This window comes from Trichomycterus rosablanca, chromosome 7, assembly GCF_030014385.1.
Source record: "Trichomycterus rosablanca isolate fTriRos1 chromosome 7, fTriRos1.hap1, whole genome shotgun sequence".
Lineage (NCBI taxonomy): Eukaryota > Metazoa > Chordata > Actinopteri > Siluriformes > Trichomycteridae > Trichomycterus > Trichomycterus rosablanca.
This window is the reverse complement of record NC_085994.1, coordinates 35,099,863-35,117,889: the sequence shown is the minus strand read 5'-3', so window position 1 is coordinate 35,117,889 and position 18,027 is coordinate 35,099,863. Positions and strand designations below refer to the sequence as shown.

The window sequence follows — 18,027 nt, the reverse complement described above, 5'->3', positions numbered from 1 at the left end:
TTCTTCGGCCAACAGCGCGAGGTTTCCCACCTCGCGAACCCGGTCGCTTCGCCTCTTTAGTGCTGGGAGCGGTTTTGCTTTCAGCGTTGCTGTGGCAGCGTGCTTAAGCTCCCAGCCTGGAGGTGAGCGACCAGGGTTCGTGCCTCGCGCTTTCCCTTTTTCCCTTTTATGTTTTTTCCCTTGTTTCTTTCAGTCTGGCGTCACCGGCTGCCTTCGGGATTCCCCGAAGTGTTTTTTGTTACTGTTATTCCTTTATTTTATTGTATATTACGTTTATGATTTTGTAAATAAAACCCTTTTTAGTTATACCTCCGCATCCCTGGGTCCTTCCTCCCCACATCATAACAGCAAGGTGCGACCATTACTGGACCCAGCGGAGGACCCCGTCCTCTCCCAAAGATTTTTTTGGGGGGGCACTCCCCCAGTGGCTTTTAGCCACTGGTGGGGACGGGACCGCCGGCTGGAGACCTCAGGAGAGGTCTCCTTAAGAAGGGGGTACTGTTAGGCTCTGTGGCATCAGGGGAATGTACCATCTCTCCCTGATGCCACAGGCCTTACAGAGCAGAAACGAGCTGTGCCTTTAAATACCTGGCCAGCTCGTTAGGGCGAAGTGGCTACACCTGTGCCTTCCCTTATTTAAGGGATAGGTGCAGAGCTGTAGCCGTCGCACCTTCTGCTCATATTGGCTGATTCTTTTTTCTTTCTTTGAGTTTGTTTGACACTGCGGTGTCCTTTTATGTTTATTGTTTTTTTATTATCTTTAGGTTGTGCCGCCGCACTGTGCCGCCGCCGCCGTGCCGCTGCCGCCGGGCCACCGCTAGTGGGCGCCACCACGCCGCCGCCGCCGCCAAGCTGCCGCCAGAGTGCCGCAGCTGTCGTGCCGCCGCCGCCGCCTGGTGGTTGCTTTCAGGTCGCTGTCGGGCCGCTGCCGCCGAGCCGTCGAGCCGCCGTGCCGCCGCCACCTAGAGACCCCATGACTGCGCCCAGAGGAACGTGACCCCCTCCCAGCTACCGCTGGTGACAGCGTCACGTACCGCCCTCTGGAGCGCAGGAGCAAACGGCCACTTCCCAGCCACCCTGGCTGGTGACAGCGCCTTTGCTTTTAACTTTATAAATCCGCAAGTAAATCACACCCGGTGGATGGCATGGCGCTGACCAGCATTAACTGCTGGTGAGCGCCGTGCCATTTATCTACCGGCGGTGTCATCCCCCCTTCTTCGGCCAACAGCGCGAGGTTTCCCACCTCGCGAACCCGGTCGCTTCGCCTCTTTAGTGCTGGGAGCGGTTTTGCTTTCAGCGTTGCTGTGGCAGCGTGCTTAAGCTCCCAGCCTAGAGGTGAGCGACCAGGGTTCGCGCCTCGCGCTTTCCCTTTTTCCCTTTTATGTTTTTTCCCTTGTTTCTTTCAGTCTGGCGTCACCGGCTGCCTTCGGGATTCCCCGAAGTGTTTTTTGTTACTGTTATTCCTTTATTTTATTGTATATTACGTTTATGATTTTGTAAATAAAACCCTTTTTAGTTATACCTCCGCATCCCTGGGTCCTTCCTCCCCACATCATAACAGCAAGGTGCGACCATTACTGGACCCAGCGGAGGACCCCGTCCTCTCCCAAAGATTTTTTTGGGGGGGCACTCCCCCAGTGGCTTTTAGCCACTGGTGGGGACGGGACCGCCGGCTGGAGACCTCAGGAGAGGTCTCCTTAAGAAGGGGGTACTGTTAGGCTCTGTGGCATCAGGGGAATGTACCATCTCTCCCTGATGCCACAGGCCTTACAGAGCAGAAACGAGCTGTGCCTTTAAATACCTGGCCAGCTCGTTAGGGCGAAGTGGCTACACCTGTGCCTTCCCTTATTTAAGGGATAGGTGCAGAGCTGTAGCCGTCGCACCTTCTGCTCATATTGGCTGATTCTTTTTTCTTTCTTTGAGTTTGTTTGACACTGCGGTGTCCTTTTATGTTTATTGTTTTTTTTATTATCTTTAGGTTGTGCCGCCGCACTGTGCCGCCGCCGCCGTGCCGCTGCCGCCGGGCCACCGCTAGTGGGCGCCACCACGCCGCCGCCGCCGCCAAGCTGCCGCCAGAGTGCCGCAGCTGTCGTGCCGCCGCCGCCGCCTGGTGGTTGCTCTCAGGTCGCTGTCGGGCCGCTGCCGCCGAGCCGTCGAGCCGCCGTGCCGCCGCCACCTAGAGACCCCATGACTGCGCCCAGAGGAACGTGACCCCCTCCCAGCTACCGCTGGTGACAGCGTCACGTTCCGCCCTCTGGAGCGCAGGAGCAAACGGCCACTTCCCAGCCACCCTGGCTGGTGACAGCGCCTTTGCTTTTAACTTTAAATCCGCAAGTAAATCACACCCGGTGGATGGCATGGCGCTGACCAGCATTAACTGCTGGTGAGCGCCGTGCCATTTATCTACCGGCGGTGTTATCCCCCCTTCTTCGGCCAACAGCGCGAGGTTTCCCACCTCGCGAACCCGGTCGCTTCGCCTCTTTAGCGCTGGGAGCGGTTTTGCTTTCAGCGTTGCTGTGGCAGCGTGCTTAAGCTCCCAGCCTGGAGGTGAGCGACCAGGGTTCGCGCCTCGCGCTTTCCCTTTTTCCCCTTTATGTTTTTTCCCTTGTTTCTTTCAGTCTGGCGTCTCCGGCTGCCTTCGGGATTCCCCGAAGTGTTTTTTGTTGGTGTTATTCCTTTTATTTTATTGTATATTATGTTTATTATTTTGTAAATAAACCCGTTAATCCAACTTCCTCTGCATCCTTGGGTCCTTCCTCCCCGAATCATAACAGTATATTCCAGATACTCAGGATTTGTAGTGTTTTCTTATACTGTTGTTTATTTTACAGATGAATGAATTGATAGCATCCTCCCTGCTTCTTAAGCTGTGTACAAAATTCCTTGTTCAATCTGTTTTTCTAACATTTCCTGCATATGGAGCGAAAAGCATCTAAAATTACATGTAAACACGCAGGGCTGTAAAATATTAAAATGATGATAAGAAGATCATTCATTTTGCTATTTTATGTTAAGTGCTGCTTTGAAACCAACAATGCCTTATTAGAATCCAGCATGTGTACTACTTACTAAATAAACATCACTGACTGTGACTGTTGGTGCAGAAGAGTCTGTTATGATGTCGTTCTTTCAGCAGCCCTGTAACATCTGTCCAAAATACCTCTAAACTACAGACAGAGATTTCTTAAAGGAGAAAGGATAGAATGAAGGAGAGAAAAAAAAAAAAATGACAAGAAAAAGAAAAAAAAAAGACAATAAATAAATATATAAAGAAATGACAATTTATAAATAAAGACAGAAAGAAATGACAATAAATAAAGAAAATACAAAAAAATAAATAAAGAAAGAAAGAAAGAAAGAAGTGACAATAAATAAATAAACAAAGAAATTAAGAAAAAAATAAATGACAATAAATAAATAAAGAAATGACAATTAATAAATAAAGACAGAAAGAAAGAAAGAAATTACAAGAAAGAAATTACAAAAAAGAAAAAAAGAAATGACAATAAATCAATAAAAAAAGAAAGTAAATGAAACTAAATGACAAGAAAGAAAGAAAGAAAGAAAGAAAGAAAGAACATATAACTGCAAAAAGAAATAAGAAAAATTTAAGGATAAAATATAAGAAATAAAGAAATGACAAAAAGACTGCAGAAGTCAGAACCAAAGAGAAACTTTGAGATAAGCAGACAGAAAAAATAAGAACATGCGAGGACAAAAAGAGATGAAAGGACAGTTTAAACAAGCAGTAAGGAATTAAAAAATAACAGAATATACACTGTAACTACAAAATTAAAGGAAAGAAAAATTAAGGATCTGAGAGAAAGAAAAAAAATTTGAGAGAAGTAAAGAGAAAATCTGAGTAATAAAGAAATGACATAAAGAACGAAGAAGAAGTCAAAATCAAAGAGAAACTGTTAGATGAATTATAAGAAAAAGAGTGACAGAACAAAATGAGAGTCGGACAAACAAAGAAAAACAAAGAAAGAATGTGGGAGGAAAAGTCAAAACAAAGAAGGTTTAAGGGTGAATGACAATAAAAATAAAGAACAAAAGAAATAAAAAAAGAAAAAGACATTCCAGTGACTGACTTGGTTCACACTGGTCCCCACCAGTCTCTAGTCTGGAGAAAGTGGGGTTTGTTTGGCTAGTTGTAGAGATTAAACTTCTTGATTTTATGAATATATGCACCAATCAATGTACCAATCACTTGTAAGGTTGCAGAATTAAACTGTTAGAACTTGAACAGAAACGGCAAAGTATTGTGATCTGTATGGACTACATGACATTCCTGTAATAGGACCTTTAGACACATGGATACAATACATGGTTATTTATTTGTATTTTTGCTAGTAGTCAAGTAAAAAAAACCATTCATTTTGCTAATAATCAGTGTTAAGTCCTGGTGAATCTGTGCAACAACAGCCCAAGTTTCCGCCACAAAGCAGCTTTCCCACTGCAAAAAAACAAATATTTAATTTATCTAATCTAAACAGTCTATTAAACCTTTCCGACATTTCATTAAAATGTAGGAAAAAGTTGAATGGGCTGTTTAGATTAGATAAATATTTGTTCTGAGCAGTGGGAACGCTGCCTCGTGTCAAAAAGCTGTTGCTGCGATGCTCGACACACTGATTCAATATGCAGAGCATTCTAGTGCTAATCCAGTTAAATGATCAAACCATTTCATCAAAACCAGGATCCACAGAAGGACATTAGCCAAACTTTTAACAGTAACAAGCAGTACTGGTGACAAAGATCATGTTAAACAGAACCAAAGAAAAAAGGATCAAAGAAATACAAATAGGAATAACAACCATTAATTAGTTAATTAATTAATTAAGAATAAGAAAATAATTAAAAATAAGAAGAAAATAAAGACAAAGAAAAAAAGAATATAACACAATATAAAAAGAACCAGCAAAAATGAAATAATGCATTGACAAGAAAGAAAGACTACTTCACTACTTGGCACTTTTAACAGTTCTTTTTTCCTCAGACTTTTTTGTCTGCGTTCTTTTGATCTTTTTGCCTTTAAAGGTTTTGCCTTACTCCATTTTTAACATCCACCAGTTATACTGAGTTTCCTGCCATTGTTCTTTTCAGAGAACTTGGGTTGTCACTCACTGGTGGATTGAGCAGCTGTCAGTGGCAACCAAGTTTGCATTCTTTCTTCTTCTTATATATAAAGGAATAAAGAAAAACAAATAAGACTAACAACCACAAATTCATTAAATAATTAATTGAGAACCAGAGAAACCAAAAAGACAAAAAAGAAAGATAATAGAGAAGAAAGAAAGAAGACAATACAAAATATTACAAAATATAAAAAGAAAATAAAAGAAACATTGACAAGAAAGAAGTACTGCTTTACTTCCTGCTTTCTTTTATGAGAATGCTGGGTTTATCTCTGTCAGTTATTTTTATCTGCAGGCTCTATTGCCTGCATTCTCTTTGAATTTTGCTTTATTTTCTTTTTAACATCCACCAGTTATACTGAGTTTCCTGCCATTGTTCCCTTACCGAGAACTTGGGTTGTCACTCACTGGTGGATTGAGTAGCTGGCAGTTTGCATTCTTTCTCCCTCTTATCTATTTCTTTCCTCTTTTTCTGTGTGGTCTTTCGTTTCACTGAGGTCTTATCAATGTGCATGGACACCTGCATTTTCGGATTTGTTGGGGGCAGCTAATGCTTATGTCCTTGGGGCAGTCATGTGGAGGCTGGTGGTCTCTTCTTTGGCAAATGCACCTACCTGCCTGTTTTATCTTGTCTCTGATTCAGGTTTGGATTTTCATTTGGTTGTTTTTGTCTTTACTATTTATTTCTTCTTATTATTTTTTTTTTTAGAAAGAAAAAAAGGTTTTGGGTTGTGGTGGGTCTGAAGACAGGCTGGATGTCACCTCATCAATATGGGAAGAAACAGTTGTAGCCTAGAGGTTTAGGTACTGGACTAGTAATCAGAAGGTCACTGGATCAAGCCCCACTACTGCCAGGTTGCTGCTGTGAGGCCCTTGAGCAAGGCCTTTAACCCTCAATTGCTCAGACTGTATACTGTCCCAATAGTGTAAGTCACTTTGGATAAAGGCATGCCGAAAATGTAATAGTGAAAACATTTCTAGCCACACACAGAAACTGGAGGTGGAGATTGAGCCCGGTGACTGAAACTGTGCTGCACCAACATTACCAGGTAGGACACTGTCAACATTAAATTATTAAGAAGACTCTGGACTTCTAAAGAACAGCAAAAGGAACCAACAGGCTGATCTGCACCATGGTATTTTATGTTAAATTATTTACATAAGCTATTTACACAAGCCAGAACAAAACCGCTCACAGTCTGATAAACAGCCTACCAACAAGCACACCGGACAACATATTTCACATTCTGTCTTCAAAGCCTCATGAGGGGTGCTTTTTGTCCCCTTCAAATGAACTGTTGCTCTCGGGAGGGTGTTGAGAAGCAGATAACCAGACACACGGGCGAGATAACGGGGGATAGCGTGAGTCGCGTATGCCTTAAAACTCACCGAAGATGAAACAGGGCGGGAATTCCGGTTGAAAAGTCAAGATAAAAAAGCCATACAGCTGGCTGGACAAGTCCATGCTGCAGACAGTCGGACTCCAAAACAAAATTTACAAGAATGTTACCCTGCAACTAAAAGGCATTGTCTAACTACACTGATCAGCCATAACATGAAAACCACCTCCTTGTTTCTACACTCACTTTCTAGCCCCTTTCATGTTGTTCTTCAATGGTCAGGACTCTCCCAGGACCACCACAGAGCAGGTATTATTTGGGTGGTGGATCATTCTCAGCACTGCAGTGACACTGACATGGTGGTGGTGTGTTAGTGTGTGTTGTGTTGGTATGAGCGGATAAGACACAGCAGCGCTGATGGAATTTCTAAACACCTCACTGTCACTGCTGGACTGAGAATAGTCCACCAACCAAAAATATCCAGCAACAGCGCCCCGTGGGCAGCGTCCTGTGACCACTGATGAAGGTCTAGAACAGGGGTCCTCAAAACTTTTTAACCGAAGATCCAGATTACTGTTCTTCAGTGTTTCGGGGGGCCGGACCGCGGGTGAAATAGTAAACACACCCAAAAAAGCTATTTATTATGTATACTGGATGTATTGTCTGTGCTTTGTATAATTGTAGTTCATAATGATAATGCAGAAATTTTATTTATTTTAATAATTTCCATTATCCTACCTCATACAGTGTTTCCTTAAAAAATCAGTGTGAACTGTGAGCCTGCTTTTGCCTGACGAGAGTAAGCGTCAGGTTCCATATTTGTTACTGCCAGTCATAATAGCTAATAAATGTTGATTAGTGAGTCTGGATCTGGTTGGAGATTTAAGGTGTTTCAACTTCGAAAAAGTCTGCTCACAGAAGTAGATGCTCCCGAAAACGGTAGTTACTTTGAGTGCATGTTTTATTGAGATCGGGGAGCAATGGAAAGAGAAGCATAAAAATTAAACAATGCGCTTGAGTTTTGATTTTGGATGCATAAATGTGTTGATCTCCGGGAGCAGGTCGTTAAAACATTTCAAAACTCGCCCCGACTCAGCCAGCGGATCTCAGTAAAGCACATCTTCATCTCAGACAAGAATTCCTGAAACTGCCTGTAGTTAAGAGCATTAGCTTTAATGAAATTAACACAGGACACGAGGATTTTCATAACGAAATCCCACTTAACTGCTTTGCAACACAGTTCAGTGGCTGCGGTCACTCATCTCTCTATTGATGCGCCAATCACTCCCCTCATGCTTGGAGGGCCACCTGTTGGATCGCTGCCGTATAATCTACTGAGACTCCGGGTGGCCAATTTTTGTTTCCTCTGTTATTTTCTTCCCCGTTATAATACTGTGAGTTCGAAGATGAACAGCGGCCAGACAACATGTATTGCTGCTGTGGTTAAAGGGGCCGGTCAAATTAAAGCATCGGGCCGTAGTTTGATGACCCCTGGTCTAGAAGATGACCAACTCAAACAGCAGCAATAGATGAGCGATCGTCTCTGACTTTACATCTACAAGGTGGACCAACTAGATTGTCTAATAGACAATCTAATTTAATTAATAATTAAATTAATTAATTTATTAATTAAATAATTAATTACATTAATAAATAATTTAATTAATTTAACTCTAATGAGTGGACAAGGTATTTAAAAACTCCAGCAGCATTGCCGTGTCTGATCCACTCATACCAGCACAACACACACTAACACACCACCTAAATGATCCACCACCTAAATAATACCTGCTCTGTGGTGGTCCTGTGAGGGTCCTGACCATGTATGTAGATAAACAGATGGACTACAGTCAGTAATTGTAGAACTACAAAGTGCTCCTATATGGTAAGTGGAGCTGATAAAATGGACAGTGAGTGTAGAAACAAGGAGGTGGTTTTAATGTTATGGCTGATCGGTGTACGCACCGAGAGGACGCCAGAAGATTAAAAATCCAAGCATTTCGATGGACGTTGAGGCTTTAGGTCCTAACCAAGTATTGTTATGGTCACATGTGACTTCTTGGCTCAAATTCGATTCCCAGGAAGTAATGCCACATACATTGAAAAGTAAAAACGTAAACTTGCCAACCTCATACTCGGAAAAATAGATTTAAAAGTCATCAGTCATTTAGTACTTTTTGTTGTTGCCTTTTGACTTAAGCTGTAAGCTGTTATACAGTAAAACGATTCATTTTGGACCTGTTAAATCAAAGAGATTAAAAAAATACTGTCCCTTTTAAATAAATCCTTAAATAAAACCAAAACAAATAATCACTTCCTCATAGTTATTTTTGTTCTGTACTGTTCTCCATCACACTATCCTGAACCTAGAACCAAACCAGCTGGAGATTTTGAGCAGGACGTGTGTTTATCATCAAATCTAAACCTCTCCTGATCAAATTACTAAAGTCAAACATTTCTAAATAAAATGGCCAATTGATGCAAAATGTATCCTAATGCTTTTACTGGCAACCCAGCGAGTGAATACTGCTACAAAACAAAGCTTTTAGAATGTAAAACTAATTCTAATTATTTATCAGTATTAGTCCATGTATGGGATCTGACGGGTTCAAGTCCACACTATTAAATATTAACAAACAAAAACATGGCAACCTGAAAGAATGAAATAGCCTTTGGATTAAAAACATATTGCTCCCTTACTGAACTGAGAATTGTGGGAAATTTCATACCCCTTGGAATGTAAGACTAGACCAGCCAGCACCTGTGTAAGAATTTCATGGATCGGCTATTTTCATTTACTTCACAAGGATAAACATTCCTTCGCTCTTTAGTCTAATCAAATCAGTTTAATGGATGTTCAAAATAAGTCAGGGCACTTCTCATTAAGGGTAGAACTAGCTTAGTGGTTAAAGTAATGGACTGTAATTAGAAGGTCACTGGTTCAAGCCCCACCACTGCCAAAGTACTTAAACTGTATTTAATTGCACTTGTAAGTTGATTGGATAAAAGGCCAAAATGTAAATAGTGAAGGGTACTTGACCATCTCAATTGAATTACATAGTTTCATTTAGTGCATCTTAAAGAAGTACAGAAAGGGTAAAATTACAGTTTACACTACATACTGTTGTAGTCGTCATGGACAACAGCTCACACCCCGTCATGCCACCGTGGCTAAGCAAAGTAGTTCATTTTACAGCAGACTAAAACATGAGCACGGTGCCAAAAAGCAGCATTTCTACCCACTTCTATAAGACTCTACATTGAGACTTCATATGGTAGTGTTCAACGATCTCCTGCTGCTGGACTATTAAAGCTATTATCTCTAATAAGGTGGAACCACTTTATACTATGCTCAATGTATTTATTTTTTGCTTCTAGGTTCAGTTTGCACTAAATATGTATAACTGCTGCCCTACAATTTAAGTAAATATGTTCTTGCACTCTTGCACCCATAATTAAATAACTAAAAGTATTTTTATATTAATGTATAACCCAAATCTGTTATGTCTCTTTCTAATACTTATAAATATCTTGCAACATGTTTTGTGTGAAACAGTGTAAGAAAATCTGAAGAGACCAAGAAGGAAATTTTGGCTTCTAACAGCAGCAGTTAATCAAATAATCTGGTCAGAAGTGATAAACTAATGAAATATGCGTAGTATATTCTATACTGAGATCCTAAATGCAAACCTGGAAACACATGAAAAAGCTTAAACTGGTAAGGATTTGTCTTTCATTAGGAGAGCGACCAAGATCACACTAACAAATCAACACTGGTGAGGTTTAAATATTAAAGAATCATTTGAGTCTATTAGTCAGAGTCATTTACTGTGAAAACAAGTTCATGATTCACACACTCAAATTAAATGATCATTAAATCAATACTAACTTCATGTTGTGATGTGACTTAGTCTTATGCAAAAGTTTGATGACATGATATTTTATGTTTTTACACAGAAAACAAACTTAAACTCAGTATTTCCCTGACCAATTTTGGTGCATATTTTAATTAATTTACCAAGTTGGATGAAAAATTTTAAACATAAAAACATATTTATTTATTAGGATTTTAACGTCATGTTTTACACACTTTGGTTACATTCATGACAGAAACGGTAGTTACTGGATACACAAGATTCATCAGTTCACAAGTTCAATGTCAAACACATGGACAATTTCGTATCTCCAATTCACCTGTGGGAGGAAACCGGAGCTCCCGCAGGAAATCCATGCAGACACGGGAAGAACATGCAAATTCCACACAGAAAAAACCCAGACCGCCTCACCTGGGGATCGAACCCAGGACCTTCTTGCTGTGAGGCGACAGTGCTACCCACTGAGCCACCCATAAAAAGATGAAATAATTTTAAACAGTAATTGTATGTAAAAACGTTTATGAACTGGTTCCATGTACAGGATGTGTTAACTATTTCTTATGGCACTCTAAACATTGTGGTTTGAATTTGTTTTAATTTAAAGCTTAACGTAGGTGATAATAATAAAACATTTATCAGAATAAATGTTATAAACGACTAATCTGTATTAATGCAGAGTATTGTAACAGGTGGACTCCAGCTAAGCTAACACAACCCAAGGATAATTAACATACAGAATGTTTGTGACCTCAATTTGCTGTTAGAGTGTCACAGCAAATGGTCTGAATACTTTTGTAAAAAGAGGTTTCAGTTTTTGATTTTTGACTGTACAGTGGCAGTTAAAACCATTCATAATCAAATCCATGACTTGATAGTGTGCAACAAGGGGTCTGAATCTATTTAAAACCCACTGTATAGTAGTAGGTCACAATCCAAAGATTCCAAAGGCTTTTTATGTGTAATAAAGATGCTAATAAGATGCGGTTAGCTCAGTTCTGTACAAACATTATATGCTTGGAGCAATGTCTCTGATAAATAGGTACCTTAGTGGCACATTAGAAATCTTTTTGTTTTTTTAAAGAATTAAGTAATTTAACACAGATTACGACTAAAATGGGCCACCCAGAAACTCTGGCCACAAGATATGAATGCAACCTAGACAGAATAAAAATTTCTTTACAGCAAAAATAGAAACTTTATTTCTATTACTAGAAATTCTGTCTACATACTTTTGACCATTTTAATGGTTTCAATGGGGAATTAAAATATCCTAATGGTCACAAACTTCCAGAATTCACGTAGTGTTTGTTTAGTGTTAGTTAATCTCACACTGCCCTCTAGCGGTCATTATAACGAATCACAGGTCTGTCACCTGACGGTCATTACTGAACGGTTTGTTTTCACTCAGCGTCTCACAGTTTGATTTCACCTCGTCTGTTCGTAAGTTAAAACACGGTAAAGTTAAAATGAGAGAACCAGTAACCAAGTTGGTTATTTTAGAAGCACAGGGTGAGAGTGTAACTGGTTGTTTAGAATAATCTAGAAAATGATTTGAACAATGCTTGCATTGTAGTAGGGTTGGAGCTACGTCACATGAACTTACATTTATGGGTCAAATAATTTACTGTATAGATCTGTTTTATATTATATTCTACAAATTTACAGTTTGCAAGACTAAACTGGTTTAATGTTGGTTCCACAGGGTAACATTTGTCAATATAACACAGCAGATTCAAATTTGGGACCACACATAGGGTCGCCCAACATGCAGACTTTACACCAGTTGTTTTAAAAAGCTATTATTATTGAATTTTAGATGGGTACATCCACCTTATAACTGTTAAATTCCAAAATGTCATGGGTTTGAGCTGTTTATAGCTATTTAATGAGGTGTTCATTTGCACTGTCCTAGCCAATAATTGGAGGAACATGCACTTAATTACAGTACTGCACTTGAAAAAAACAGGCATACAAATGTGAGCCTTTAAATGGGGTAATTGGCCAAAAAAAGGTTAGGAACCCCTGCTGTAACATTTCAAGCTAGTTGGTTGATACAGCAGTAAAATAGTTGACTGGTTGTGGTGGTGATTAGCATTTGCTGTGTTGGAACCATTTTACCCAACCTTAGACTTACCATTATCCCACTGCTATTGTTTTTTCCAGTTACTCTTTAGCACACAAACTAATTTTACAATTGGGCAGCACAGTGGCTCAGTGGGGTGGGGCGGGGTGGGGTGGGGCGGGTCGGGTCCTTTCTGTATGGAGTTTGCATGTTCTCACTGTGTCCATGTGTGGGTTTTCTCCGGGAGCTCCGGTTTCCTCCCACAGTCCAAAAACATGCAAGTGAGATGAATTGGAGACACAAAATTGTCCATGACTGTGTTGACATTAAAGACTTGAACTAATGAATCTTGTGTATCTCGAGTAACTACCGTTTTAACATGACGTTAAAATCCAAATAAATAAATACATTTTACAATCATGGTAAACAACTTTACTACCTCTTCTGTGCCTTAAGGTATTAAAAAACCTGTTTACTTCAGTAAATCAACCCTATTTATCCTTTGTGTGTGTAGCCTGTGAGGCCTGGCTGAAATGACCACCTGCATCACTGAGGATGTCTCCATAACGTCAGCTGGACTGTCGGATGTAACCAGTTCATCTTCCATTTCTGATAGAGTCTGTGTACACTGGGGTAGGACCTGATTGTTTCTCTGTTGATGATTTACAAAATGTTTGTCACATTAATGATAGGGAAAGAATGATGCATTCATTGGCACATCTACACATCTTTTTCCAGGATGTGAGCTCAGTTCTGCTCAGACTACAGTTGTATTTAAGGCTGAGGATGATCTACTGGAGAATCAATTCTTTATCAAAACGGTAAGATCATTGTTCCATCAGCAATCATTGGCAGTGCCATCGAATTTGGGCTTGTACATGTTGCATAAATAATATCAGGTATTTCAGTTTATGTTCAGTGAATAAACAGCCTTGCTGGCACCTGATTAGTGATGCATGAATTGAATCACAATAATCACAGACTGGTAAACAATAGCTGTGTAGCCTTAAAAAGCTCTCTAGCATCATTTATGGTAAAAACTGCTGTAGGGAAATTTCTCTGAGAACACAAAGTGTCTCTTCATCCATCACAAAAAGATGATTAAAGGCACATCAGTTAAGCTGTTAATTCTAGAATTTATTTATTCTAGATGTTGATTAATCGGTACAAAATCTGATTTCCACACTTATGCACTTGGGATCTGACAGTAAGAACACCTGAATTGACTTTTTTGTTAGTTTCTGGTGTAGTGATTGTTAAACTACACTTTTCAGTAGTAAGGTGGCAGCATTGCTACTTTTTAAATCACACAGCGACTGGGTAATTTGCTCTAAACTGTTTTTAAATGATAACAGTACAAAAACAAATATACACCAATGCTAAACTTGGGTATAGCACTTTTTAACATCTCAAAAAGAAATTATTTTGGGTATACAAGAAGCATCAAGAACATAACATTTAAGAACATTTATTTAAAAGTCACGGCAAGGATTTTAGGTATTTCACTTCCCACAGTGCATAAAAAATTCAGAAAATCTACAATAATCTCTGAAGGACAGGGTGAAAAAACTACAACTAAAGGCCTTGAATATTTCAGACAGCCCTGCAGCAAGGACCATCATGCTTCTGTGATAGACACGTGGGCTAAACATGGCAATAAACACTGCTGGTTACTGCATCCATGTGTACTATGCGACTGTACTTTGCACAGCTGAAACTTTGTCAACAACGTCCAGAAATGCCACCAACTGATCTGGGATCAAGCCCACTTGAAATTTCTCATTTTTATATTTTGGATTCCAGTGCAGCTACATTAACAATTGATCCAGTTTTAAAAGTATTTTTTGCCATTGTTTTATTGTGCACATCTAGTACAGGGCCTCAGTGATATATTTTGCACTTTATAGTGTGGCACCTTTTAAAAGGAAACCAGTTCTAGACTGCAGGCAGGCAAACTCTGATAGCCCAGCCATGCTGTTGTTGGGAGATGGTAGCTTGTCTTTGTACTGTTTTCATTCACATACTGACCAAAAAAATAACTCCTTTGTTTTTACATACTGTCAGCTTCTCTGGATTTGAAGTCTGGGTCTGACTGAATTTTACTTTGGCAAGGAGTTACCAAACTATAGTTATTTTTAAAGAGTCCACTGCGTGGAGTTTGCATGTTCAACAAAATTGTCCATGACTGTGTTTGACATTAAACTGACATTAATTAAACTGACATTAGACTGTCCTGATATGTCCACTTTTAAGTCACTTCTCAAAACCCACCTGTTTAAAGCTGCATGTAACTTGTAACAATGTAATTGTTTTTATTTATACATATTCTATTCTTTTTGATATGTTTTAGTGTATGTTTTACTGCTGTTTGTTTTTCTACCCTCCCCCACTTCTCTCTATACCTCTCATATTCTAACTTATATGTTTTAATGAAATGTCTTAATGCTGTTTTTTCTTCTTCCTCCTATTATGTTTTAATTATTATCTTGATGCTGATTAATGTGGTGTGTGAATTTTGTATTACGATTTGTATGGTTTGTGTTGTTTTTATGATTATTAGCTTTTTTATGTAAAATGTAAAGCATCTTTGAGTATCTTGGAAAGCGCTATATAAATAAAATGTATTATTATTAATAATTATAATAATAATATTATTTTTTCACTTTTGGTTTAGGGTTTTGTGATAACTAGTACATTAGCTTTGTTCAACAATAAGGAAGAAAGTAAGTCTGATCATTTCTTTTTGGTGTGGGGCAGATATGCCTTAGTGCAGAGGCAGGCAAAGAAATGCATGTAGTCGCTGTATCTGATGGTGTTGGAGACTCCAAGCCTGTCCCGATTGCTACCTTAAGTCACTGTATGCCCATGGTAAGTCAAACAAATGAAAACTTTCTAAATAAGTTACAGGTAAAATCATATGACACATCTACCTTATTCAATGGATCATTTGTTTTGTGTTGTGTTACAGGTCAGTTTCCCAGCCTTGGAGCTTATTCCACCTGTTACCTTCAGTCTGTGTGCAGGAAAAGGGCCGATATTCATCTCAGGTCAACATATCACATGTGAGCATTGAATGTGTTGTACGTGTAATTTCCAGAGATACACTCAAGACAAAATTACATGTGGCACTCTTGTCTTTTCAGTAAATCCCACTGAAATAACTGAGGATGAGGATGGAGAAGGCTTGGAGGATGAAGATTTAGCAGACTGAATTAAATGTGGATAAATCCGACAGGTTCCAAGATGATAAATGCTGTATCTGCTTAGCCTTGTTCTCCTAACTGATTGACTGTGTGGGTTTAAAACCTTATGTAAGATAAATGCAGTAAAATGTATAATGTGAATATAAATCCAGATGACAGCAGAATTAAGAAAGCCAAAAGTGATGTTTTGAGCCTAAAGCAGAATCTCAGATATTAAGAAAATATTAATGAAAGGAAAGATCCAGCACTGGCTATTTAAATGCATTTCTTTTTTTAATTGACTGATCAGATTCAGATGATGAATCCATGGGCTTTTGCTGCAATCAATGTGTATGTGAATGTGCTGCAGATGAAACCAAACAAGGCTGATGTCTGATTATGTAAAAGGAATTACTTTACCATCTGTCTTAAACTCAGCCTAAGAATAATAATTGGGTATTGTGTATTGTTTGTGCTACAATTAAACTGCATTTCAATGTCATGGTTTTATTACTGATGCAAATGAGCCTTTTTGTGAAATAAAATAATAGAATCAACAATCAACTAAACCTTTACAAGAGGCTTGTTAACTTAAAATGACATCAAGTACTTTAGTCATCAGTATTGTGGAACTTAAGGATGATAAAATGAGCTGATGTGACTGATATAATGCATCAATATACACCGATCAACCATAACATTAAAACCACCTCCTTGTTTCTACACTCACTGTCCATTTTATCAGCTCCACTTACTATATAGAAACACTGTAGTTTAACAATTACTGACTGTAGTCTATCTGTTTCTCTGCATGCTTTGTTAGCCCCCTTTCATGCTGTTCTTTAATGGTCAGGACTCTCCAAGGACCACTTGAGCAGGTATTATTTGGGTGGTGGATCACTCTCAGCACTGCAGTGACACTGACATGGTGGTGGTGTGTTAGTGTGTGTTGTACTGATATAAGTGGATAAGACACAGCAGTGCTGCTGGAGTTTTTAAACACCTCACTGTCCCTGCTGGACTGAGAATAGTCCACCAACCAAAAACATATCCAGCCAACAGTGCCCCGTGGGCAACGTCCTGTGACCCCTGATGAAGGTCTAGAAGATGACCAACTCAAACAGCAGCAATAGATGAGCGATCGTCTCTGACTTTACATCTACAAGCTGGACCAGCTAGGTAGGAGTGTCTAATAGAGTGGACAGTGAGTGGACACAGTATTTAAAAACTCCAGCAGTGCTGCTGTGTCTGATCCACTCATACCAGCACCATGTCAGTGTCACTGCAGTGCTGAGAATGATCCACCACCTAAATAATACCTGCTCTGTGGTGGTCCTGACCATTGAAGAACAGCATGAAAGGGGGCTAACAAAGCATGCAGAGAAACAGATGGACTACAGTAAGTAATTGTAGAACTACAAAGTGCTTCTATATGGTAAGTGGAGCTGATAAAATGGACAGTAAGTGTAGAAATAAGGAGGTGGTTTTAATGTTATGGCTGATTGGTGTATACAGTAAAGGTTAAATACTTGAGTTAACAATTTTGACATCCAACCAAATATGGAAGTCATCTTTTTGTAAGCTATTGGTGTACAGAAACTTTTTATTTATAATACTCATATAATAATTAATATATCATTAATTAATAATATGAGTTGGGTAGTCCGAAATTACGGCCATGATTTTTTTTTCTTCATATTTTTCCATTGACATGAATGACTGAATTCAGACCTGTTTATGTTATTCTGGAATTACATCGGACTATCCAGACATTTATTTTTGACAATGTGACAGTTATGTTAACAAGGAGACCACCCTTTTATTTGCTTTGCAATCATAGGCAATTGGTTGAACAGATGATCTTTAGATGGGTTTCTTAGAAATGGCTCAAATTGACACTTTGACTATATCATTTGCTTTCTGACAGTTGTACAGAGTTCCATGGGTAATGATTGTGACTCAGTCTAAGAGGTACAGCTAAACCAGCTGAAATAATAGAGCTAAGCGAACTGTGCCAGAAGCTTATTCATATTTAAGGAAATTTACTGTGACAACTAGAAATGAAAACCATGACGTTCAACAACATTCCTACAATGTTACATAGTATACCAGGGTGACACGGTGGCCAAGTGGGTAGCACTGTCACCTCACAGCAAGAAGGTCCTGGATTCGATCCCCAGGTGGGGCGGTCCGGGTCCTTTCTGTGTGGAGTTTGCATGTTCTCCCCGGTCTTCCGGTTTCCTCCCACAGTCCAATGACATGCAAGTGAGGTGAATTGGAGATACAAAATCTTCTGTGACTGGGAACTGATGAACCTTGTGTAATGAATAACTACCGTTTCTGTCATGAATGTAACCAATGAGTGTAAAACATGACGTTAAAATCCTAATAAAACAAACAAACATAGTATACCACTACCTGACAACTGGT

At 39.5% G+C, this 18,027-nt stretch overlaps 1 protein-coding gene across 4 annotated transcripts; it reads left to right on the top strand.

Annotated features, from left to right (window-relative positions):
- Positions 1-11,713: 11,713 nt before the first annotated feature.
- npm2a (nucleophosmin/nucleoplasmin, 2a) lies at positions 11,714-15,681 on the top strand. 4 transcript variants are annotated; one of them, XM_062998631.1, is made up of 6 exons: positions 11,714-11,793; positions 12,930-13,048; positions 13,154-13,236; positions 15,173-15,283; positions 15,384-15,477; positions 15,559-15,681. In XM_062998631.1, the coding sequence occupies exons 2-6, from the start codon at positions 12,949-12,951 to the stop codon at positions 15,624-15,626; spliced, it is 456 nt and encodes a 151-aa protein (XP_062854701.1). In that variant the 5' UTR covers positions 11,714-11,793; positions 12,930-12,948; the 3' UTR covers positions 15,627-15,681. The 4 variants fall into 4 exon arrangements, with proteins under 4 accessions (XP_062854701.1, XP_062854703.1, XP_062854702.1 ...); XM_062998633.1 differs by having other exon boundaries at positions 11,726-11,745; XM_062998632.1 differs by having other exon boundaries at positions 11,736-11,808.
- Positions 15,682-18,027: the final 2,346 nt, after the last annotated feature.